The sequence below is a fragment of the Struthio camelus genome, chromosome 22 (assembly GCF_040807025.1).
Source record: "Struthio camelus isolate bStrCam1 chromosome 22, bStrCam1.hap1, whole genome shotgun sequence".
Taxonomy (NCBI): Eukaryota; Metazoa; Chordata; class Aves; order Struthioniformes; family Struthionidae; genus Struthio; species Struthio camelus.
Window position 1 is genome coordinate 391,087 of NC_090963.1, and position 26,693 is coordinate 417,779.

General features: G+C 39.5%; 1 protein-coding gene across 1 annotated transcript in view; it reads right to left on the bottom strand.

Annotated features, from left to right (window-relative positions):
* KMT2A (lysine methyltransferase 2A) overlaps positions 1–26,693 on the bottom strand; it is a 55,642-nt gene that overhangs the window by 28,400 nt on the left and 549 nt on the right. Inside the window, exons 2-10 of the mRNA XM_068916822.1 lie at positions 12,472–12,541; positions 8,262–10,930; positions 6,733–6,910; positions 6,000–6,234; positions 4,587–4,651; positions 3,419–3,790; positions 2,717–2,790; positions 1,711–1,839; positions 745–858 (exon numbers count right to left, since the gene is read on the bottom strand). Coding sequence (XP_068772923.1) covers positions 745–858; positions 1,711–1,839; positions 2,717–2,790; positions 3,419–3,790; positions 4,587–4,651; positions 6,000–6,234; positions 6,733–6,910; positions 8,262–10,930; positions 12,472–12,541 — 3,906 coding nt within the window. The remainder of the gene's footprint in view (positions 1–744; positions 859–1,710; positions 1,840–2,716; positions 2,791–3,418; positions 3,791–4,586; positions 4,652–5,999; positions 6,235–6,732; positions 6,911–8,261; positions 10,931–12,471; positions 12,542–26,693) is intronic.

The window sequence follows — 26,693 nt, forward strand, 5'->3', positions numbered from 1 at the left end:
CCTTAGGGCACAAATACTGCAGACTCAACCTCAAAAGGCATGGAAGAATCCATTTTTTCCACTAGAGCAGCCTGACTGAGAAGGGGATGGCTCCATGTCCAAATAGACCTTAATGCAATGGTGTTCACATGCAAAACTTAACCCTGATTTTTTTTTCCAAGTACTGTTCACCCACTGTAATCAAGCCTTCCCTAGAGCGCTAGCATCACCTTCTCAAGACAACTGGTCTGAAATGTTGAGAAGACACCTGTCTTTTCCTGGGAACGCATTTAATAGATCTTAAGCCAAAATCCGACTGCTTATGTAGCACCAGCAGCTTTTCAGTCACGTTTCAGTAATAGTTTGCAACTCCTAGTAGATATAGGCACACCAGAGAAAGTCAATAGTGCCTAAACTCCTTTGAAAATGATTTAGAAGCCTGATTCCGATTTTAAGTTAACAGAACGCAAAGCTCCTGCTTTATGTAAGAGGTAGGGGTCCAAATTATGCCTAAGAGGAGATCCAGTTGCTCTTGAAAATGCTATCATTTACATCTAATAACAGTTCATCTCCAAAGTAAGTACTCCAGAAGTCTTTATACTGAATTTAAATACCTTGCATTTTAGTATCCTGGGACAAAGTGTAGCAAGGACAGATTTACAGGTGTATTTTAATTTCCTCTGGATTAAGGGAATTATAAGGGTTTTTTTGTAACAACATGGTGCTGTAACTTTAAGTCATCAACAGCAGAACACAGTGCTTTACCTCCACATGTCCACTGCTGGCACAGAGAAAACAGACCACCCTGGGAGTAATAGGTACCGAGGTCACGATGCCTAACCCACCCATCTCCCAAACATTCTCCACTTCACAGTCCTCCTGAAAGCACAAAAGGATACATCATCATGCAGAATAAAGAAATACAACATCAGTACAAAGTGCTCACATTGCTGCTTTATACGTTCTTTGCCTGTAATTAAGTGTACTAAAACTGAAGTTATTTTAACTTCTACCTTGGTCTACTTTATAGTGCATATTAAAATAGTCACATCTTGTCACTAATCTTGCCAAATGAGCTCAATAATATACTACCCTTTCATCTACAGAAAAGAAGTTTAAAGAACAAGACAAAATTTTTCACAAGTGCAGAATTACTACTAAAAATGAACTTTCAGAATAATTAGACTTTATTAAAACTTCATATTTGTATAAAACACTTATGAGATCTCACTGTAGCCTCCAGTATTAAAACTTATAGAGGGACTGAAAAATTAAAATAGGAAAATATAATCTTTTATTATTTCAACAACTGTTGTTCAGAAAAATACATGATTTATCAGTTTAAAACCCAAATATACCCAAAATGTTGTGAATTACAAATTACTAACATTTTCCCCAAATCTTGTTGGCTCAAGTGGTGGTAAGGTTTTATAGTTCCATCTTAATGGAATAATTCTTCATAAACCTCAAATTCTTGCTCATCCTCACTTTGACAGTTAAGGTTTAAAGGTTTAATTGTTTCTTCATCCAGTACTCTAATTATAAGAAAAAAAAAGCCATAACAAACTTCTAAAAATCAACCAAAAGACTTGTCATGAAGGTTCCTATTAACAGTTCTCTCTGTACCGGACACGCAAACTCAGAAATCACTGTCAACATTCTTGAGGGACTGTAGTGCCAGTGTTTAGTGTCAGTTAATTTTCAGAATACTTAAAACATTTGGTCCTCTACCTTGAAATCCACTCGGATTCTATGGACTCCATCTGTAGGTGGTTTTTGCTTGGAACTGCTTCCATTAGTCAGAGTACTGAGCAAATTCAGAGTGCTGCTTTCTGGCTTGCTGATAGGAGGGGGTTTTTCCTAGCCAAGAAAAGACGACTGCATTAATCCCAACCCCAGACACTAAAACTTAAAAAGTAAGCCGTATGAAACACTTCAGATAAGTCACATACAAAAAAAATCCTGAAACCACAACAGAACTAAGAAGTTTGTAAAAAAAAGTAAAAAAAGTTTGTAAAAAAAAAAAAAAGTAATAATTTTGCCAACCCTTTTATAGAGCATTCCAAATACAATTACTTTTCTACTTCAATTTGCTGCATCTTCCTCTATCATCTCGTCGTTCATTCTCTGTTCTCTTATCAGAGTTCTGGTTTATTTTTCTGCAGTGGGGCAAGTGCGGGCATAACTAATATCTACACATTTCTCACACAGATTTGAATAAGACAATTCAGGTTTTCCATGGAAAAATTGTTTTTGTTTATAGCAGGAAGATAGTTCAATTTTTTAACTAGCAAATACGGACAATCTAGCCTCTATCCCATTAAGTGTAACTCTTGGAACAAGCTACCATATAAACTGTATCTTAGGCATATGCCAAGTAATTTGGTATCAATGTACCGATGGCAAGAGAAAACCTAGCATCTGCATGACTTGCTCAGACTCACAGACAGCAACACATTTCTCCTTGAATGGATTGAAACCTTCTTCCTTTTTAGATATCACATTGATCTTGAATACTGTTAGAAATCAAGTTGGATCTATCTTAAATCTTAAAAGGGCAAAAGTGAATTCTGAATGGGTTTTAATGGTGTTCCCATTGACATTTTAAGCACAAAAATTTGCCAAAGGGTTAGCAAGGACAATACACATCTACTGTCTAGATAGATAGAAGTCACACAAAGTTTCAACTTCTTGAAATTTATGGACTGTAAAAACAAAAACAAAAACCAGTATTCACCTTTTCTTTTGGTTTCTGTTTCACAGGAAAAGTTGGACGGGGAGCAATTTTTTTCTGTTTGCTTTGTTCTGTGCCTAGGGAGGAGGAAAAGAATTTTATGAGTATTTCAAGTAACTAACAACCACCTCGAAGAGAGGAAAAGGGATAACAAATTTTGCAGTGCGAGATGAATTTTAGATTGGAATTTTTCCATCCCCTTTTGTGGCTACGTATCATCAACTGTGACTTGAATGTCTCCTCAAGGTATAACCAGTCGGGCTTACTCTGCTAAAAATCCCAAGTGTTCCCAGTGCCAAGACACAAAAGTCGTGGAGCTGCCTCTTTGGTTACTGTGTGTGTTGTTATGTACTACATGCAATAGCAGGCTATGTTTTAATAGTAAAAGATTACATTCTTGTATTTCACATTCAGACTGCGAACAGTCAATAAGCTTAATACTATTGAAACTACACTTTAAGGCTGCCATGACTGCACAACTCAAAAATCACGTTAAAGCTAGACATCTTTCCACCCACCTCTATGTATACTGTAGTTCAATTGAAGGACCACAGTTCTAAGCAAAACTCCCAAAAGTAATGTTTGTAATTTCACCAGATCATAAAGCACTCACCAGTTCTAGACTCCCAACAGTTTTTAGCAGTATTAATATTCAGCTGTACTTAACATGATTCAAACATATGGAAGACAAACAGTCACATTTACCTATTTCTGGCTGGGGAGTCTGCTTTTTCTTAGGCTCAGAAGTGGTAAGTTTAGGTGCTTCTTTTTTCAAAGGTCCTGAGCTCGGTGGCTGAGAAGGAGGGATCTGAACCACCTGGGGTGCCTGTTTGCCAGACCTTCTGGCACTAGAGGCAGGGACCTGTTTGGGCTCCATCGCTGGAACAGAGGAATTCCCATCCTCGTGCTTCTCCTCAATGGGCTTACGGGCAGGCTCACTGCTCTTCTTCACAGTATTATCCTCTCTTACTAAAACAGTCTGAGGAGCTTGTTTCTGTCCAGAGTCCAATTGGTTCTTTCCAGAATGGCTTTCTTTCTTTTCATTTGTCTTGGATTTCTTCTCTTTCTTTTTTGCAGCTAGGAGGAAAAATAATCAATAAAGTCACAAAGGTGAACTTGCATCACTTCAAATGACATACTGCACTTTTCAAACAAGGAAAAAGACATTTTGATGTCAAAATTTTTTGTTGTTCCTTCATATCACAGAAGAATCAGTACTCCAAGAGAAAAGCATTGTTGTCAGTAGAACTAATGCACTTGACTTACGTCGCAATCTCTGTCCTAGTATTTTGGAACTCTATTCTGACAGATCAGTAAGCAAAATGCTTCTGTAATAAAGCAAACACATAGCTTAACTGCACAAAAGAGAAAGTAGATTCTTTATGGCTGCCTTTATTAAGGCAGCCACCTGACCACTGTCACGCTAAGATGTGGACCTTCAGTAGTCCAGTACTGAGAATGCTGGGATTTAATAGAATACATATGATGGCTCACTTAAGCCCTATGTCAGGGGCAGAGGCTCCAAGAGATTCATCAGCCCCCATGTCATTCAGGAATAGCCAAATCTCTGACAAATGCATCACCTGAAGAGTTGAGGGGAGACTGATCAGTCATCAGCAACAGTTCCCTACAAAAGGGAGGAAAAACTACAAGTCCAGCACTGTTATGGATTATAGAAGCTGCCCCTACTCGTACCTCTCTTATGACTTTCATTTGACATCATCAGAATAGTCAGGCTCCCTGTTACCATTTGGTTTCACACTAATCTTTTATAGCTCAGTGTAGCCACAAATGATAGTATAAAGATAAAAGTTTAAGATACGACAATTTTTTCCGCTGGTGCTACACTCAAGAATGAAATCTTTTAGCCTACCTTTAGCTTGCTTCTGGAGATACGCTTTGGAAGGCATCCATTGTAGATTCTGACACTTCCTCATTCTACAAAGAAAAAAATGTGTTGTGCAATTACAAATCAGAAGAAAAACACAGAGAATTAGGAGCGCATTCTGTAAAACTTCAACATGAAAATTTGAAAAAAAAAAAAAAAATTATGAATTCACCAGCCAGCCAATATTCCCAATAGCCTTTTCCAAATATTTTTTTTTTCTTCAGAAATATTTAAGACTAAAGAACGTTTTTATTTTCCCTTGTATTTTCCTTTCGGTTTGCCACACTCGTTACAGTTTTGAGGTTAATAAAACTGCCAGTGCAATAACTGTTTCACTGGAAAATCCCCCACCAACTTCATTTCTTAGATACTAGCATTTGAGAAGTATCAGAATACTCCTAAGGGCCCTAAGAAACCAAACCAAACTGTCTGAACTGTAGGTTTTGTGTAGTCCAAAGTTAGGCCATTTCAGACAAAAGTAGTCCCTCTGCTTATATGGTGTGGGATTGAAACCAAGTGTTTGATGTGTTCTACTTTAATTCCTATTTTTCTTACGTTTACCATATAACGTCTCCAATATACTAGGATAGACTTTGTTTCTGCCTTCATTCTTGCAGCATGGCCTGTGATTTTGAAACCTTGCCCGAGGCCTGGGCAAAGCTACTAAGAGTGCAACTACTTACAGATGTAGTCTGCGGAGTGTTTTCACACGAATGAGTGCTACACAGCAAGTCTCATGGCTATGCTTTATAAATAGCTTTCATATCACAACAATCTCTATTGATACTACTTCACTTGCTGCCTTTTCAGGCAGATTATGTAGTCTTGTAAAATTGTCTTATAACAGCAATTGAAAAAAAACAAAAGGGTCAGACCAAGTGATAAGTGTATTAAAAAAAAAAAAAAAAAAAGGAAAAAAACCAGGAAAGAGTGGTATTTCTTAGTGACATTCAGAGACGTTTTTGTAATATTAAGTTTACACACCAGATAAACATCAGTTAAAAAACATAAGTTCTTCACAAATGCCAGTTGAGAAAATAAGAAAAAGTACTTTTTTTTGGTGCCTTTCTTGCAATAACCCATACTGCCATAGTCATGAAAGTCACTTGGTCTCATACCAAAAGCTTTATGCTCTTATTCCAGTTTCCTCAAACTGGGGAAAATAAGTTATAAGCGAACTTCAGAAAAAGAGCTGATAGTCTGCACACCTCAGATCAGCATCTAGTCTCTTAAACCAAATTGTTTTTAGTCCCTACTGTGACCCTGCCTTAGCCCAGGCCAAAATCCTTCATAGTCTGAACTATAGGGTAAGTCCATCATCCCCTACCCAAGAGCATGGGTATGCTTATTCCACCCAGTGTAGGGATTAGCTAAACAATTTCTCAGGCACACACTTACTTGCAGCACTGCTTCTTTATATTGCGCCCACCAAACTTGGGTTTGTCTAGACAGTTAGTACAGACACCACAGTCTTCTGGAACCTGACAGCCTGAACACTGCCCACAGCGCCTTGAGCGTCGGCCCTTCTTCACTGGAGGTTCTTGCTGTGCCTTGTTTCTGGTAACCGGCTTAATCGGTTTGATAGGTGGAGCGAGGGGTTCAGCCTCTTCTGAGCCAGCTATTGATGACTTATCTGTCAGAAAAATGTTAACGTGAATTCACTAACGTTAAAGAATGTTTCATAAGTGTCAAACTTGATAATAGAATTAATTCCATCAAACATAAGATCATCTGCAGAGCCACGCTAGGGGTACACAGGGTACACACACATATATACACACACACATGTATGTATGTGCATACATATGTGCACGTGTGTATATACACGCACACATGTATATACACACACACTTCAGCAGACTGAAAGGTAGTGTATAACACATTTTTATACAAAATTAACAAAGGTTAAAAGGACTACTAACCCTGTTAGAGTAGCATTTTAATAAAAAGCACCATTCTGTTTAATATACTTTCCGTCTTTAAGTCCTTGAAGTGCTCAGTTGTAGAGCTTTAGATACCTAGCCACATATCTTACATACGTAAAGATGTCACTAAATGAAGTGGTGAACAAACAGACTGTGCACGAATCCACAGATGCAAAACTTAAAAAAAAAAAAAAAATCTAACTTACCATCATTCCCCATGGAAGACAGTATCTTCTCTCGTTCTTCCCACGGTAAGGCACTCAGAGTGGGCATGTCATCAGGAAACACTGCTCGTTTACGGCCCAGCGCAACAGCTGCTCTCCTGCAAACATGTTTTATTCGTGGTCCTCGGACTGATGTTTCTGATGAATCACTCTCTTGTCCCTAGATTTCACGGTATGAGAACATACAGATTCCTAAAAAAGCATTCCTACTATTCCTATTGGAAAACATGCAACAGAAACATCAACATAACCAAAAAAGAGTTAAACTGTATCTTAGCTTGCACTTCATACGAATTAGAACAAAAATAAGGATACAGCTTTCTAAGCCTCAGTTATCCAAGAGAGGATAAATTTGAAAGAACAAGAAGTCTTACTAATATGGAATTACAAGGCAACTTTCTGCCTGCTACCGGAAACTGAACGCACTCATGAAGCTGTAGCAAGGCATTGGTATCAGAAATTCAAAGTGGACTGGAATTAGGATAAACAGACTAACACGCAGTACTAATTGATCTGGCAAAAGAGAGAGGTAAAATGAGCTGCTTGATAGCTTTGTCGCTGCTAGCCTGTAAGAAGAGGGGGCTGTGTTTACCGAGGTGCTAAAAGAAATGTAGTATTTTAGTGCAATTTTCTGTATTTTTATCATATGATTCTGCAACATTTCCAAACAAAAGAATTCCCCATAACAGCTAATTGTGAGGGCCTGGGCTTCTTAATATAAACTGGCCAGATATAAAGAAGCATGCACATCTTCATTTCAGGGATAAAAGCTTTATAGAGTTTTCTATTTAAAATACACACTAGTAATTTTTAACACTGGTGCCATAAAGGAAAGCAATAGTTTAACTAACAAGGAAATATTCTCCGAGAGCATATTTTTGTCATAAAATACCTACCTTTTTGGTACTTAAAAGGGACTGCAGAAAAGGGTCTTTTTGGGTTGAGGGGAACAGGGAGAGAAAAGGGAGGAAAGCAGTGGGAAGCAGTTTTCCAGTCAAATGCAAAATCTCAATGAATATGACTCCCTCTCAGAAGTAACAGATCATCACAATGTAGAGTGAAAGAAAAAAAAAAGAGAGGGAAGGAGCAGAGAAGGCAGAATCACCTTTATCTTTAGAAGCTAGCTTGTACACATAAGAAAGGTCTACGAGAAACATCCATTACCAAGAAAAGACTACTGCAGTTTGCTGGAACCTTGCTTTTATAAACTCATACTATTCTTGAAGACCATCTTACCTAGATTTATACAGAGAAACCTAATAAACAACTAGTTTGTACTGTTCTCTAAATATGCATGCAGCTCCATCTTGAGCTGACTACAGCAGCTTTCTCTCCCCCTCAACTTCTGCCCAGTGCTTCTCATTTTCAGATCATTTACCATCTGTTGCACTAACAGGTACTTGGCTTGATATGCTAATTCTTCACTTTTTGGATATGAAAAGCTACTAGTGATTTTCAGTGCAAGTTCAAAATAAGACACACTCTAGCAAAAAAATTGAAAAAATAAATACCTGTGCTTTTGGCTGATCTGCTTGTTTGAGGGACTTGCTCTTCTCAATCTTGTACAGCTGGGCTTTTGCCTTTTTCAGGAGACTGGCTACCCTTTTGTCAGTCATTGGCAGTTTGTCTGCTTGAGCCAACATAGAGCTGATGGAGGAAGCGGAATGTTTGACAGTGCTTGACGAAGGAGTAGAAAGACGCAGAGCTTTTTCCTTCTCCAAAGATGGCACGGTGGGGCCGAGGTCCAGATCTGATTTGTCTAACCCTCCTCTACCTTTCTTGGACGTTTTGGTTTTCGTGGTTGTTGCATCCACCACAGCAGCAGTGGAAACATCCGCCACAGGATCTACTGCTGTAGATTTCTTCCGCCCGGCAGGTTTTTTTGCAGAAGATGATGCTGCAACATCTTCACTGACAACTTTTTCTTTGGGCATTTTACCTACAGGAAACAAAGCAGAGCTACTCTGAATTTCTGACCCTTTTCTCCTTTTCTCTTTCCTTGACTCCCGTTTGTTTTCCTTTTCTCTCTCTCTGTCTTTCTCTCTGCTCTTGTCCTTCTCCACACTTTTGTCAGCGTCTTTATCTTTGGACAGTTCCTCTGTAGCCCTGTCTTTGTTTCTCCCTCTCTCTGTCTGGGAACTTGACGTGAACCAGGGAAAGAGAGGAGTAGGACTACTAGATGAGAAAGGCTCTGCTGGAGTGCTAGTCTGCTTCCTTGGTCTCTGGCTTCTCTCTGCTGATTCCCCAGACTGTGTTAGGGAATGGGAAGGAAAAGTAAAAGTTGAATTTAAGGCACTAGTGGCAAGAGAACTAACAGAAATGCTAGTTAACGAGGAAGAGACAGAAGACTGTGGGGTGAGAGTCGCCAGGTCAGAGGTACTAAGTCTCCCACTTCTTGTCCTCATGGAGTGCGAAGGAGATCTGGGTTCTGATCGGATAGGGCTAAACACTCTTCTCTTTCGTTTCCTAGAAGATACACCTGTTGTAGAAGTTCCTGCAGTGGTTCGACCAACCGATGACGGCAAAGTTACAGATTCAAAGATTCTGGAGTGGGCCTCACTTGGAGTGAATCTCGGAGCTCTCAACAGAGGACTTCTCTTGTGCATATCAAATCTTGTTCCAGAATGTAGAGAAAATAAACGTGCTGGAGCTGTAGCACCCGGTGTTGAGAAGCCAGATGCAAAGCCAACATCCTCTGGGGTCAGCGGTGGGGGTCTGAAGTTATCAAATATTGGTTTACGAATAAGACCCTCTTTGGCATATTTTGCTGATGAGAAGTACTGCGGTTCTGACCTGGAATGCTTTAGAGAGGTCCATCTAAATGTTGGCTCTCGCAGAATTGATTTCCGTTTCTCTTGCATTGGTGCAGCAGAAGTAGGAAGAAATGGTGAGGCTAATGGTATGGTTGGAGGCATAAGCCAAGGGGTATGGTCTGAGATGCTAGAAGTAGGTTGTAGCGGTGGGGGAGGAGTGAGCAAAGGGGGAGGAGGAGAAGAGGAGGACTGCTGCTGCGCCACGCTTGGTAAGGCTGACAGCTTTTTAGCAGTCCTCTGGCCAAAACTTCTTTCTGTTATTGAAAATCTTCTGTTTCTCCTGTCACTGTTATCGTTTTCAGGGGACTGAGAAACAGGTAGAGGTGTGTGAACTTCTGGAGTATTACTCCGTTCTTCAGAAAGCGTCTGCATCTCTTCAGAGGCCTGAGAGTCTGTAGATGTATCAACGCTAGGGCTACTGGACCGCGAAGAGTCTGAAGACATCTGAGACGAATGCTGAGATGCAGCACTGGATTTTTCACTGGAACCACAAGATGTAGCACTGAACCTGCTGTTTGGTGTGGATTCTAGTCTGGATATTTTAATAGGAGGATCATAGTCTTCATCTTCAATGAACCGTTTGGGTGTTTTAATAATACGTGAAGAGATAGCACTCACAACTGGCATGATGAACTGTCGGATATTTTTTAGCTGGGTTCTCCCCTTTCTGCCCTGTAGTTTAGCTGCCTCTTTCTCAATCTTTTTCTGTGCCCCCTTTTTAGCCCTCTGCAAGAGTTGCTTTGCAATTGCAGCATCTGTCCTTTTTGTGGAAGGTATAATCCTAACAGGCTTAACCCTGCGTGGACTCTGTCGGACAGCAGTCTTCTCTTCTTTTGTAAGAGGTGGTGTGCCATCCTTTTCTTTACGTATCCTTTGGGGTTTCTCCAGCTGTGAATTAATGACTAAGCTTGAGGAAGTCTTTAAACGTTCAGAAGATGGTGGCCTACCTCTCTTGCGTACAATCTGAACGCTCTTCCTCCCAATCTGAAGTTTTGCCCCAGGTTTAAACTTAGATTTTAGTGGGGAGAGTTTACTAGTTCTTAATTTCTTGATTTTTGTTGCTTGCTGAAACGTAGTAGATGGTGACCTTTTAATTTTTTTCAGACTCTCTTTTTCTTCTTTACTTCCCTTCTGAACATCTGATGCATCCTTTACTTGTGACAATTTGAACTTCACACTTGTAAGTGTTGGTGGTCTTCCTCGCCTTTTTTCCCCACTTTTCAATTCCTTCTTCTTTACTTTTTCCATGGATGCGGTTTCAGACTTGCTCGAAGGGGAACACACTGATGACGAGTCTGACAACACAGCTGAACTTCGGTCAGAACTGCTTCGGGGCCTCCCGCGAGGTTTTCGTGGACTAGACTTAACTGAGAGGGAAGTAGAGAACGCAGAGTACACATTAAGTTTCCTCGAGTGTTTGATCAGCATTATCCAGGTCACACAAGAATTTACTCAGTATAAATTACACTACCTGCACAACTTGCCAAAACATTTCAGTCCATCAACAAATAAAAATACAGTTTTATCACAGCACTTGTAAAGAGCTCCCTCACAACAAACCTCTTCTCCCACATAAAATATGATTTAAATAATTCTTTAAAAAAAAGCAGGTTTGCCTGTTTACGAAAACTATATATGCAATTACACAAAAACAGTATCAACGTAACTTTAAAAGGGAGCAGTAACTCATAGAGGCATATACAATGTTTCCAACACACATAAGACTTTTTAGCAGATCATAGCCATTTAAAGGGGAAAAAAAAATCCCCCTTCCCTAGTACCATTCATCTGCAGTGCTAACAGATAAATCAGTAAGCCAAGAACAACGTGCAGGGAGAGGCTGATGTAATATAATTTACTAAAAAAGTTGTTTTTAGTTTTCAAATATATTTTGCACTTAGGATTGCACTTAGAATCATCAAGCAGATGTGCAAGACTTGATTACTCACCTCCACCCATGCATTTCAATCCATACCCACTAACCCAGCTATTCCTGTTCTGGGTCTTCACATAGTTTTGACAATGTACTTCTTTCTTCATTGAAATACCCTATTACCATGGCTCTCCACAACAGAATTTGCTGGCAAGGCCAAATTGAGTACAGTATTGTGGTGAGAGCACTTATTGACAAGAATCTAAATCAAGACCAAACACATTCACTTGCAGTTCACTCATGATTTGATCCTACATCTTGAAAGCTGAAAAGACAATTTATTACAACTTATCCTTAAGTCTTCCACATCTTTTTAACGAAACAAAACAAAAAAAAAAGAAAAAAGTTGCAGTTATAGCAGATAATTAACCTATTGTAAGGTATGAAAAAATTCAAACCAGGGTTTTTTTTTTGATGGTAAGAGGGGCATTTTATTTGTTTGCTTGTTTTTGTTTTTCTTTAAAGGCTAGATTGTTGCAACTGTATCTTAGAAGAAATTTTCTTAAGAAATATTGAGCCCAAGAACTGACAGAAGTTTTCACTAGCAAACTACATACACCTATTTTTCCCTACAACTACTCATGTCTACCCACAGCTGCACACACTCCTTAAACTAGATCTTTATTATTAAAATAACTGCTTCTCTAAATTACTAACATCAGGTTATGAGTGCTAGTTTCATTAGTATCACTCCTTTTTTTTTTTTTTTTACTCAGATTTCCCCTGCTCCACAATAAATCAGATCTAAGAGACCATAATGACAGCAAACGTCTAAAACTGAGTAAGTTGAATCCAAAGGCTAGTTTGACTTTTATAGTGGATCAGATTTGAAGAGATTGAGCTTCCTCAAGGGAAGAAGTATGTTCTGCTGAGATTCTAATGGAAAATAATAGTTGCAACAAACAGGAGAGACATGACAAAATCATCACAAAGGAAAATACAAAGTCAGCATCCAACGCTGATACTTGAACATACCTGTGGGGGACCTGGCGGGGCTTCGTACTTTGACTTCTTCATCTGAACCAAAACCTAAGAACTGTTCATCCTACAATGAAAAAGTGATTTTAAATTTGAAGGCATGGATATTAACACTAAGCACACTTAACTATGATCAAAGCATGAAAAGATTTTAAAGGATTTGCCCCTACCAAGTAACATACCCATATTTGTTCTTCTAACAAACAACTGCTAAAAAGGAAATGCAACTAGTATATGTAATAGCTATAGTTTACAACTACAGTAGGATGAAAAAGAGTTATGGGGAAACAAAGGACAAACCTGCATGAAATCAAACCTTTAGCGCATAAAATCTGCTGTTTGTATCAAACCACAAAGAGGTTTATTCTGTAAACTATTATTCAAACTACCCTAAAGACATACTTAAGCAAAAAAACAAACAAATAAATAAAAATAAAATAAAATAATTTTTTTTTTTTACATTTTTTTTCTAGTATAAATACAGACTAACTTCCTCCCAAACTCATTTAAAAGTCTCTCTGGATGAGCAGAAGTATGTGAGGTCTGTAATTCTGCCCCAAGCATAGTGGAATTTAAGCGAGGCTTCTGGACTCACTCAAGTCCCTTTCTGACAACTGGCCACTTTCCCTGAAGGAAGGCTTGCCACTCGCTTGCACAAGAACCAACAGCGATGCTTGTGGCCTCTGCAAGGAAATTGCAGTATGACAGAGCCTCTATCACTGCTCCAGAGCTTTGCATGCATTCAGATGATTCCCACCCCATCAGTTCCATCTCACAACAACCTCCGTGCCTGGCTAACGAAGAAGTTCAGCTTCACTAAAATTACTGACAGGCAGTCGAGTCATCCCTAAGACGTAGACCTCATTCATTCACCACAACAGCCACAGTATGAAATAGTGCTGAATAGCTAGAAGCACTACCAACTCGTACAGTGCCAGAACAAGCTTTCTCTCCTATGGTTCCCGCAAGTTATCACCAAAAAAAAGCATACCATAACCTTTACTAATTGTCACATTTCAAAGAATGATGAAATTAATACCCATCTAGGTGACACTACTGAAAGTCAAGGATAATTTTCTTAACAACTGACTCTCTACTACATGATTCTTGCTAAAACTTAATTTTTTTTTTAAACTCACTTTAGATTTTGCCTTTAAGAGATGAAGACCTGACTTGCATTTTAAAGTTTTTTTCACTGACAGAAGAAACAGCAAATAAGAAAGATAAGGGGGGAAAAAAGCCACAAATGCTGAAGGAAGAAAAGGTGCAGAGTACCGATTACAAAGAAAATAGTACTGGTCTAAGGTGCAAGACAACAAAGAACACGTTGGTTCTACGAAAAGTTGTTTATTATTAAATGGCAATTTTTGCTACAGCAAACCAAATCAATATTCCAACATGACATTAAACGTACTCTGTTCACATTAAGACAGTTTTTCTTCAGGCAGTTTGTAAAAATGTAAGTCCTAATCATCTACTGTAATACCTTTTTACGCTGATCCAGTTTTCCTAGTACAATCTCAACTCAGACAATTATGCTCTCTATTCTTAAGTCTCTCTGTAGCTTGAAAAGAGCACAGCCATTTGTTGCTTCCTTCTTTAAACTATTGTGCAATGTTGCTGTATGCTAGAAAGTAACTATTTTATTCCACTCCAAAGGTGCCCATAATAACGCTACATTTTCTGTAACAATGTGACTCTGCAAAAGCTTAGAGGTAAGAAGGTACTACAAAAAACAGTATACTGTAACTGAAAAGGTGCAACACTACTGAACAAGAAAAGTTCAGCAGTGCCAAGAAATAAACAATACTATTACTGGATTTACCTTAGGCCTAATTAATATAAGATTTTAACAGTATTTGTTAATAACAACAATAAAAAGGAATAGGAAAGCAACATAGCAAAGCTTTTCTTACATCTGTTTTAAAATATCTTCTCAAAACAGTGCCTGTTTTCATCTACTGCTCTATATAATAAATTCTGAATTCAACTACTTACAGAATGGACCACCATGAAAATTTCAGCTACTGAAACAGAGATTTCATTTTAGGATCTTAAACCACACATACAGAGACCATTATCTGCCAGTTTGGGATGAAACACCTATTGAAGTGGGGAATTACAGTTGCCACTCGCCACGACCCTGGGCAACGAGCCCCACAAACAGGAAACATATTTAACTCCCCTTTGGGAGCTGGGCCAGCCTTGACTTCCCAAAACAGCGGGTTCTACACCCGGGTAATCTGCTACCTGTGTGCAGTTCACAGATTGAGAGTTACTACCTCAAACAGATATCATCAAAGCACCTTCTTAATGTTAACTGCCTTTGTAAGCATAAAATCTGAAACATTTCAAACTTTTATTCAAATGACAAGTTTTCCTAGTTCCAGAAGCTGGGAACGTAGATCTGCTATGGAAGAACAGGCAGGGAACAGGATGGAGATGACAACTATCACCTATTTTTGAAAAAACTCTCTATACTAACATTAGACATTTAATAGGATTTATATGTAAAAACACCAAGTACAAGATACCTACCCTGTGAATACTACTGAAAGCTGTGACAGTGCTGACTGTTTACGAGAACTACATTATTTTACCACTTATCGTAACTGACTTAGAATAGGAAAACTGTCTTTACATGTTTACAGGCAACCTGGAACGTGAAAAAGAGAAACAAGCATTAAGATAAACTGTTTCTCAATTTTTTGTTTGGTTTCTATTTGATGATCCTTGCTATTAAACAATGCAAATAGTGTAAATTTTCTGAACAGAAGGTCATTCCAGTTTTCAACACAAATATATGTTCCAGTGAGTCAATTACAATATATACAAACTTAGGCTGCAGTTCACAATTGCTGTAAGCAAATATAACTGCACGTTGTGTTGAAGGGGTCAGTGCAGCCTTTCCCCACGTTCCTGTTGCCTATCTGCTCTTCCCAGTTGCAGCAATGATGCCAAGAAAACAGGAAAAAGCACTGATAAAGCGATACAAAAGATTCACACCACAAATCCAAAAGCGTTGTTTCTACCAGATGAATCTTGCATCAAACACACTCCAAAATATACGACTGTCTCCTCAAAAGAATCCAAGATCTTTCCCTGAAAGGGAAAAACTATCATTTCTCAACTTTAATCATATATTAATAGAAATCAAGCAAATAGAGAGCTGCGAAATAAACGCTGCAGGAGTGCATCACTCCACGCTCATTTTGCACACAGCACTGCAGATCAATCGCCTTGTCACGCCTGCCTGCCACTCCCCGGAGCACGTGGGCTCGCTGCAAGATGTAAACACTACTGCACAGGGGCTGCCTTTGCAAGGACGCACGCATCGGGCAGAAAGGGTCTCTGACGCTAACAAAAGGGCACGCTCTTAACTGAAACCAATTCATGCTGAAATATTCTGAACACTGAGATGGAGAAAGCAATCAGATAAGCAATAAGCTACATATGAACAGTTAGGTTCAGAAACGTAACCCAAACAGCCACTTGCTCCAAGTAATTTCTTCATTAGACCACCAAGAATAGAGACCTGCTACATGTTCAAACGCCCAGTAACGTTCACGTGGTGTACATTCGCTATAAACACCATATGAGGCTTACTTTTGCGTAAAAGCAGCACACTCCTTCCGAGGAAACAGAACTCACTGCCGCAAGCAGAAGAAACTATTAAAGCATGCTTACAGTCACGTAAATGAGAAGTGTTAAAAACCACTAGCGTTACCCCACCTCTCTAATTCAGGGAGTCAGGAGAGCAAGCATGCTACAAGTAGGTAAAATATAAGCACAGCGACGGTGAGCTGCCCAAGATAGGGATTTTCTGGGACATCAGGACATAAAGCTTTGAAACTCCAATTCCCAATCCTTCCTCTAGCTGCTAGACTCTATTTCCTCCAAAGTTCAGACATTGGCATTCAGCCCCTGAACTTGCAATGGCTTTCAGTTTTCCTCCCTTTTCACCTGTTAATTTCACTGTTGCTCCCACTATGAAATCCTTATAATCCCCTTTTCCTTACCCTTCCAGATATTTTAATAGGGGATCGCAAAAGCAACAGTCCAATGCTATTCCTTGCATCCTGCTCACCAAGTTTTCCCTGCCTCTTCAAATACTAAAACAGATTTTACATTGGAGCTATGCAGGATATATCTTGATCAAGCATGCACACAGCTACGGTTTTTGAATCGCAGAAGCAAGTGCTCTCAGAAGCAAGTAGGTTGCTGAGCTAAAAGTGAGAAAAAGAATGAGGATCTTCTTGCAGAAAGGAAGACTAAACGAGTTCTAACGCATACAGAATCTCATGAGCCGTCTTTGTCATTTCCATCTAAGGAATGTGGAACTCCGCAGAATTATTTATCCTAAAGATCACTTGGGTGAAAGAAGATAACAACAATTTGTTTTCATAAAACAATTCAGTTCCGAGTCTCTCAGCTCCAATTAAACAGTTCCCCAGTGCTTCATTCTTTTTTTTTTTTTGAGTAGGAACAGTTCTGAACTCATGCTGGTAGCTCATCACTGTAGTTCCAGAACCACAAACTGCAGTGTGAAAAACATATCTCTACACAGAGTTCTCTCTACCACAATTTCAATGCTATCTACCCAGTTAAACAGAATTCTCCATCTTCATGTGGCATACAAGTACTTAAAAATGAAAAATTCATATCCCTCTGACATGAGTTTTTATTTAAAGGCTTTTTCTTTTCACAAAAGTCACCATGGGATGAGATGCACAAATAAATGCTGTCTAATCATTATTTGTTACCCAAACACTACTAAAACATCTGCATGGTTTTACCTTTTCTGTTCTGGTTTTACTTTAAAAAAAAAAAAAGTTCTGAATCTGACTTTTGCAGGTGCTCGCTCTTGAAAGGATACTGTCAGGGCTTGCATCAGATCCCTACTTAACTCAATTTGGTCCATACATTTGTTTGCCCGTTTATTTTGCTATTTCACTTTCTGGAAACAAGTTCAAACCCTTTAAGACCCTTGAGCTCAGCCAATAGGAAAGGCCCAAGTGCTACAGGCCACGGGGTATTCACTAGGATCCCCCCTCTTAAATTCAACCCACTATTGGTGTCTCCACGTACTAAGTTAACATTAATGTTATTTCACTTTCATTTATACTCAATCTTCCCAATTACATTAATTTTCTTCCTTTCTAAAACCTGTTGGAAAGCATCAGTATGATGGAATGTTTGCTATTTATCTGTATAAAGAGTGACGAAGCAGTCCTTAGATGCACAAAAACACATTGCAATCTTTAATGAATATGAAATCATTCTATTGCTCTTAGTAACCAAAGGAAACTAATCTTCCAACAGCTTGCCCTTACAATGTTCAAAAAGTAAAAAGACAACTAGAAACAAAACTAAAAAAAAAAAAATCAAATCTGATTTCTGTATTTAAAAGCATTTGTGGACATGTATTTAGCATATGGGAGGGAGGGGAATCTTTCTACCCCCAGAGAAAGCCAAAATTGCCAGGGGTAGAAACCTGCAAATACAGTGGTTTTGTAATTAGATTTCTGAAAATGAGTTGCACGTATGCAACCAATGAGTTGCACATCTAATTTCCACTAGCAAGTGTGACGATTGGCATTTATAAAACAAACACAGAAGTGCAAGTCCCCTGGATAGGATGATCTCAATATATACAAGTAGTAACAGAGGGAACTAAGTTAGCCTTGTCTAGCATGTAAAAAACTGACCAATAAATAGCAGATAGCAAGCACTCGCAGCACTTTATAGAATGAAGATCCTTCAGGAACCATGAGGTTGTGCTGAGAAGAACTAATTTGCAAAAACATTGACTACGTGCAATTAAATTCTAGGAATGGAAAACAAATATGTCATTAAAGTTATGACATTACAGTTTGGTGTTCAAAGGTAAAAGCGTCACATGACAGAAGCACATCTTCTAATAACTGTTCTTCTGCCCAGAACAAAATATTGGGATTGAGGCAGCACAGGAACTCACTACCTGATTTTCTAACGTTCCAGCCACCCCTCCACCTTTTTTCTGCACTTTGTGAAAAGAAGTACATAATCATAATTGCAACTTTTACTTCCCCTGAGGAGTTTTTCAGGTTTGTTTCCCTCTTGCCTGCCCCAGATGAGAATTTCCATAGAATTGTATACTGAAGAAGGCTAGAGAAAAGAAGAAATATACATGATTTCCTCAGTTCTGTGGGAAGAATCCCCATTTCCTACTGTCCTGAATGGGCAGTTCACATAAGACTTCATAGAAATTTTCTATTCCAACCCTACCTATCAACAAACAATTTTGAAAGATACAACTTCTCTACATATATTTGGAGGCTGGGACCATGAAGCAAAAACAAACAATCAAACAAACAAAAAAACCCCACACAACTGTCTGACAGTCTCGAGTTTCATCTGCCTGTATGCTTATTTGGCTACTATGACTGTTTTGTTCATTTTGTTATTTTTGATTATTATTTTAGTGCTGATCTAATACCTGCAGATTTCTATATTTGCTGCATCTGCACGTCATAATTCACTGTTAGAACCTGCATTATTTTTGAACTGAGCACTGTTAATCTACTTTTCCAAAAGGATGTATTAATTCTGGCTTTTGTCCGGTATCCTGGGAATGATCATTTCTTCTTATTTCCTACTAAGCAGTCACCAAAACTGCCTAAAGTAAAAAGCCCTATTCAAAAACAATTACTTTGGCTTCATTTATAACCACAAGCAGCACATCCACTATGTCATTCCCATTTGTTCAATAACATTCATGACTATATCATTGACCTCAAAAAGGTATTTTTCACAATCTGAGAGAGACAACTTAACAGAATTAGAAAGGATCAAGAAGGCCAGTAAATCCCAGCATGCATTTGCAAGGCTAAAACATCCAGTCAGTTGTCACATGTCAAAATTCACTTTTGAGGCAAATTAAGTAGGAACAGGCTCTCTCCAGCTTTGCTAGCAGAAGTTACTGTAAAGCACAACAGATGGAGAGTGATTAAAAACCATAACAGTTTTGAACATGACCCCATTTACCTGAGAAAGAATAATGCGACACAAAAAAAAGGGTCATTCAGGATGATAAATAAAAGGATGAGAAAAAGCTCGTCTCGTGCAAGACATGACATCTAATTAAGCAGACAAGGAGCGATCTCTTGATCTGGACAGCAGAGCTTCCACATACGTCTCCCAACAAAACATATGACTATATAAACTGGCTTAAATCTCAAAGTTGTGAGCAGATGAATAAATAATTTTCTTGAAGTAACCTGGTTACCTCAAGAACAGAAAGTTGCAAGCAAATCTCTATATGAATGAAATTAATCTATTACAACACTCTTGAGTAAAATTATTTTTCATGGAAGTTCTGACTGAAGACCTCAGAGGAAAATCCATGTTCAGACGAAAAATATCCTGAAGGTATGGATTTTCTGATCTCTCTCCAAGGAATAATAGTATAACCCATATCATTATGGATTCTTAAAGCTGCACAGGACCGTCATCAAAGCTGACGGTCAGAAGCACTAGAAACAGCAATGCAACTGTTCCAACCAGCTCTTAAAGAGGTTTATTTAATTTCAAAATAGAATTATCTAACAATGATTTACTTCTCTTCCTGTCCACCATCTTGGTTTTGGCCCCAATTATACAGCACCTCATCTTCTTGGAAAGAGAGATGCTATTTTTAGAAGCTCATTCAGAAGCTTGCTTAGTAACTATGGCACAACATCTAACAGACTCCTCTTCTTTCAAAAGAGTAAACATCCTTAGAGGTTGGCAACATGCAACCCCCAAGACAAACCCTGGGTGCACTCTTAGCTTTTGACTGGAGCGGAGTCATCTGGTAATTGAGAAAGATGCTTCACAACTGATTACTGAAGTTAATTCTTTGAAATGCAAAGTCACTAACCAACAGGGGGGGGGGGGGGTTACTATTACATACTTATCAGGCTGAGGGCCCACTTATCCCTTCATTCTTTAACTGGATGAGTATCTGGAAGCTCAGAATAGGAATGTCGCATAGAATCTACTAGGACTTCTCCTCAAAACAGTACTGATCTATACAGCAGGTTCTTACAAGACCTTCCTGAAAGCAAAGTAAAACTTCACAATGTCACCTCTACCCAAGACAATTTCCAAATTGGAACAACAGAAAGACACACCCATGCTGTTGGTTTGCATCTATACCTGCAGCAGTTAATTACAATACAGACATGATTAGAACTCCCTCTGCCAAATTCCCTTGGACAATACCTAATTTTAGATTTAGAAAGAGCAAGCTGCTCTTTAGTGGGCTCAAGCTCAGAGAACACCCATCGTAACAGTATTACCGAGCGCATAGATCAGTCTCGCCAGCTTGCCAGAAGGAAAATACAACTATCCCGTGTTAAGAGGTAAGAATACAGTTATTCTCTCACCACTGGGCCAAAATCAGAGGCAGAAAAGACTAACTTAAAACAGTCCATTACCAAAACACAATTAATCTGTGTTTTCTGCAGGGTTATGGTTCCATCAACCCAGCCTATGCTCTACACTCAATACTCTACAAAGTATATATAATCTATATTCCTATATACTACATGAATAATTCTAACTTACAATTTTCACTCTAAACAAACAGGAAATGTTTTTTAAAGCACCTGAAATGGTTTCATTTGGATCACAACAAGCTTTCAATACCACCTCTGAGGAAAGGGGTCATCCAAACTATATCCTAGAAAAATTTAACTTGCACCCAGTGAGAGAAAAGCAAGATCACAGCCTCCTGAACCACATCTAGGAGTTCTGGCAACACAGCACTTTTGGCAAACTAAATCTCTCTCTCTCTTGGTTCCATAAGTGAACATTTAGAATACAATACTTTCACTGAACTTGGACAACTGAGAACAGGAAAGAATTCCAGAGGTTGCTTTTAAATAAAAGCAGACATAACAATCAGAGTTGCCCAGAAACATCAAAGCAGTAGGCTGAAGTACTTCAGATACTTCTACATACATGCAGCTATACTCTAAGTTGCCAAATCAATGTATAAAGAACATCTTTAATAGCAGCAAACCCATCTTTCACTTCTACAGAAATGCATGTCACCAACAAAGAATTAAAATATTTTTTAAATGCTTTAACAGCTGAACTATGTGTTTTCTGATGTAGCGTAGAGGAAAAAAAAAAAAAAACAACACATCCTTCTACGAGTTCTCGAGATCTTTTGTGGTATCCCTTTAAACTTAATGGCCAAGAATTCATTTACAGTCTGTGCACAAGACTGAACTGAGGAGACTGACCATAATGAGCTTTAATATCAAGAGTGAGAAAACAGAGGCTTAGGCAGCATGGCCACCTAGATAAAAGGATTTGCTGCCCAAGAATTTTCAAATTTTAATAGTTTGCAAGAACCCACATTCTTTGCCAAAGTCACCCTCAGTGGCCACCAAACACAAAAAGAGAAATAAGATACAGTGTTTCAGCAATGTTACTCTTTGTCTGCCCTATACTGATATTTCATCACAAAACTATCTGGTCTAATTAAGAGACTGGAGGGAATGAGGATGCCTTGAATAAATGCCATACTACGTTTTATTCAGGCACTCTACAGGATAAGTCGAGAAAGAAAACTCTGCGGAAGAGAAAAGCCTTTGCTGTCCCTTCAGAACCAAGGAAACAAAGCCCCTCTACCAAAACACTCCCTCTGAATACAAGAGCAACATGTTTTCTGTTTATTGAAACAAACATGCCTCCTTGCCTCCCTGCCTTAATTCATGTTTTTCCATTTAAGTCTCACCATGTAAAAGCAGTACAGGTAGCAAGCTTTGGCATCACAGCTAGAAAGCTCAGTAAGTACGTTCCACCATACTACTGGGCATGCTTTTAACCACTTGCGTGTGGAACCCATTAGTACTGTTTCACATATACTCAACAGGTCAGGAGGAGGCAGCCTCAACATGGAAGAGCTTGAAAGCCAGTTAAAAAGGCTAAAGAAAAAAATGAACAATTGTCTCAGAGTTACCCAACCTCTTTCCTCCAAATGCAGTACAGTAAAATCTGTAGTTCAGTACTTAGTCTTCAACACCAAAACAAAACAAAAAAGTGGTGAAACACACTGCTGCAGGAGTCTGTCCTGTGAATTTTACAGTTGAGGGAAGTGCAATGTCAAAAAGCCCCAGAGCAAATAGGTCAACGTACATTACTGCTTCTTCTTCTGAGACTATGTCATCTATCACTCTTGTCCCTGAGAGGTGTGACATGACATTGCACCAAAAACACTCCTCCTCCTCCCCCAAAAACCAGAATTTTTTCCCCAAAAAGCTTCACAAAACCAATGCTCTAAAAGTTATGAGTGCTTTGTAACACTGACTGAATCCTGGAAACAGGAAACTGGCTAGGATAGTTAAAACATGTACTTCAATTTTCACACTTCCGACAAGTGAGCTCCTAACTCTTCAGAAAGGAGAGCAAGCATGAAGAAAATAAGCCCTACATCTCTTGGGCTGTGATCAGTACTTTATCATTTCCGTTCTGTTTTACACCAATACCCAGAAACAGTTGATCTCTCCATTCATATATATTAATAATGTTACCAATAACAGGCAGGACTACATATTTGCACTTCACATCTTAAACATACAGGCAGTTTTATAATGACCATTCAACAGAGAATTAGGAAAGGAAATTCTCAGGTAGACAGAATTTTAATGCAAGTGTAGGAAAGAATTATCAGTACTTTCAGCTCAGGCATGACCGTGGCCATAATAAGGAAGCCACTCCTCTCAGCTCATGAATTTAGTACAATTTCAAAACAAGCCAGCCATTAGCAAACATCTAAGGCTCTAACATTTAATTTACTAGAGTCACTATCATTACTATCATTATTCCATTTTAAACTCTTTTTCAAGTTTCTGCAACTTAAGTTTTCACTTTCAAACTGATGCAGATTTATCAAGTGAACTGTCAGCACGCATCCATCACATGCGGTCACAGTCAACTTTCATCTCCTGAAGCTTCGATTAAACTTCAGGGGTGGGGAGGGAGTCCTGACGTGACAGATCTAACAAATAAATAACAGCTATACACAGACTTCTCTTACACCAAATATTTAATAACAAATCAAGAAAACACAGCTGAAGGTTTTTAAACCGTGTAAAAATTCCACTTATTACTTAACCATCATTCATATCAAGCAGAAAGGGTAACATTCAGTATGGATGCCATTTTTTCCAACCAGTTATAGCTTTACTATGCAAAAAATCCCCACTCGCTCTTACCGTGCCAAAGTCGAATATTATAATGTTGCTCCCTCAAAGCAAGCTGGTTTCAAGATAACTCAGTGAAAAACTAAACCGCAAGAGAAGCAAAGGATTCATACAAAGTCACCAGAAACTGGGGAGGAGGTAGTGACATCCTTTGCCTCTCTTTACCTTTTAAAAATACTAAGTAGCACTTGACATAGCTTTTTTAATATCAGGATTTCACTGAAGAAATTAGAACTGTCATATGACCCAGGCGCACCCAGAACTCAGGTACCTTTTATATTGCAAATAAAATCTACTACATTCTGCAGCATGGCAAAGGAGACAAGGGAAAAACTGACTATAATACTTGCTCTGGACTTCTACTTTCCTATTAAATCAATTTAAATGTTGATATTAACGCACATTTTTGGTAGGTACTTACACAATTTAAGACCAGAGCGCAGCGTGCTGTTCAGATGTCAAGAAAAAAAAAAAAAAAAGGCAATCAGAATGGAAAATGTACATAAATATATAGCACAGCTTCTTCCACTTTGCTTTGATCACTACGGATTCCTAAACTCAAATTGTTAATTAAGATTTTATTCTGATGCCAAATGAAAACTCAGATGAAGATTTTAATTGGCATAGATGGAGGAAGACCTCAGCCACAGAAGAAAACAGCGCAAGTGTTCAGCAGCTATTCAAAGGTCATAACGAGTCCTAATAAGCAGGGGACTTCTGGAAACCCACACTAGAATAAAAAAACTAAATCCAAATTCAGGTACCAGGCAAGCATCAGAACTTTACCATTTCAGCAAAAACACACAGCCACCCTCTCCTTACAAAAAGGCCATGGGCATGCAACCACTTGTTTCCTAGATGTATCAGAGCTCTTTCCACATCCCTCACTCCCACCACGCAGAAAGCTTGCATAGCAAGAGAGAAGGGTTTGTCCTAGAACTGTTGATGACCAGTAGCTGTGCTGTACTACTTTAGAGTAGTGAGATCTTCACTCTGAATAAAATCCATACAGCATAAGTCAGCAGTTCAGAGAACTAGGTCTTTAAAAAGTAAAAAATACTTTGGTTCTTAATTATTACTGACAGAGAGAAATGTTCCTATATTGGCAATGGGAAAAAAAATTACTGAACCAACTACAGTTGTATGCCACACTGAATATACAAGAGTATCTGCCTCAGAACACTATTAACTGTTCTAATTGTAGAGTGAGAACAAGCATCCTGGGTCTACTCCTTCCTTGCTGATGAGTGGATGAACCTCAACCTACAGCCACCAAGCTACAGAGAAATTTTACCGTTACTTTCCACTGCATATAATATTGTAAGGCAGAATTTTTTAATAGCTCAATAAAAGTTCTTAAGATCCAAGAGACACTTTCTTTATCAACTGCTAGCACTAAGGATTTATGTAACTGCTTTATTTTTAAGCAAAGATACCCTAAAAGCCAAACTTGCAAAGATCTTCTGAGATATTTTAAAGGTCTGAGATACCAAAACATACTTTAAGACAAATCAAATGGCAGAAAATAAAAATCCAATGTCATCCTTAAAAAACAAAACAATACAACAAACAGAAACCCCCAAGACATTCCCCTTCCCACCCCCATATAAAAAGTTCCCAACTTGTTAACTTTGTGGTCTGAGTGGTTAGCCAGATTTCAGTTGTTTCTGCCAGTAAATTAGCACTTGTGAGATATTAAGTTCTTTTAAGGAGATATAATAAATTCCATTTAACCCAGTCTATTACAGATAGATAAATTTACAAATATTAGAAAAAAGTCTGTAAGAATTTTATGAAATAAAAGGGATGCTGATGGGCAGTTTGCGTTAAAAATGTCAATGCTGTATTCACTAGGTTAAAAGTGTTTCCATGATCAACTCTGAGTTTGTGAATATGACCCCCCTCCTTCAGATACCACAGCCTGCTGGAGCTGGAACTGCAGCCCAAAACTGACTCTAGATCAGCTGAGACTGACTAGCCCTGCTCTGCAGAACCTAATAGAAAATACTAAAAGTAAGACTAAGAAAACTAACTAAAACATACTTTTATACATATTTTAATAGACTAGCATATCATCAGTGACAAAAAAGCAACACAAATGCTTTTTAAAAGGCCAAAGTATATACAGAGATATGCTCACCTACCCCATACCTGACAATTTGCCTTTAGAATAAGAGACACAACTAGTCTTTAAGAAAAGAACCACTCCTGTTACAAAGGAAGTTGGATTTTTTTTTTTTGCCCGTGCAATGATAGAGTTAAGAAGTGATGCAAAATAAGAAACGCAGAAAAGGAATGGTGCAGCCTGTAGTAAGTAACACACCCCCATCATGTCTTCCCTGTTCTGTCGATAGGTGGGTTGTTGTCAGACTCTTGTTCTAGCTGGCTTAGGCTTTAAAAAAAAAAAAAAAAACGTAGGCAAGAAGAACGACACAACACCCCCCCTCCCCCCCAAAAAAATCCATAAGCCAGCTGGTCCGTGCAACTGAACTGCTTTCTCACCGATCCCCCGCCCCTGGGGTCTCGCTCGGCGTCCAGGTGCAGCTGGGGCGGCGAAGGGGAGGAGGCGGGGGAGGGTCCGGCGGCTGACACGGCTGCCCGCGCCCGCGGCCCGGCAGTCGCTGCCCCCCGCAGCCCCGAGCATCCCCCGCACGGGGCAGGCCCCCGCCCGCCGCCCCCCCCTCACCTCGCGGCGCCGGCAGCGCGCTCCGCGGCCCCGCGCGGCGGCGGCGGCGGGCGGGGGGCGGCGGGCGCGCGGCCCCCTCCCCGCCGCGGGAGGAGGATAATGGAGGCGGCGGCGGGGAGGACACACCGGCGGCAAGTCGCGTGCGCGGGGAGGGACCGCGCGGCGCGGAGGCGGAGGGCGGCCGGCGCCCGCCCGCCCGCCCGCCGCGCCCGGCTCCCCGCCGCGCCGCCCCCCGCCGGCCCGGCGGCGGGGCGCGCCCTTTGTGCCGGGCGGCGGCGGGGCCCCGCGGCGGCGGG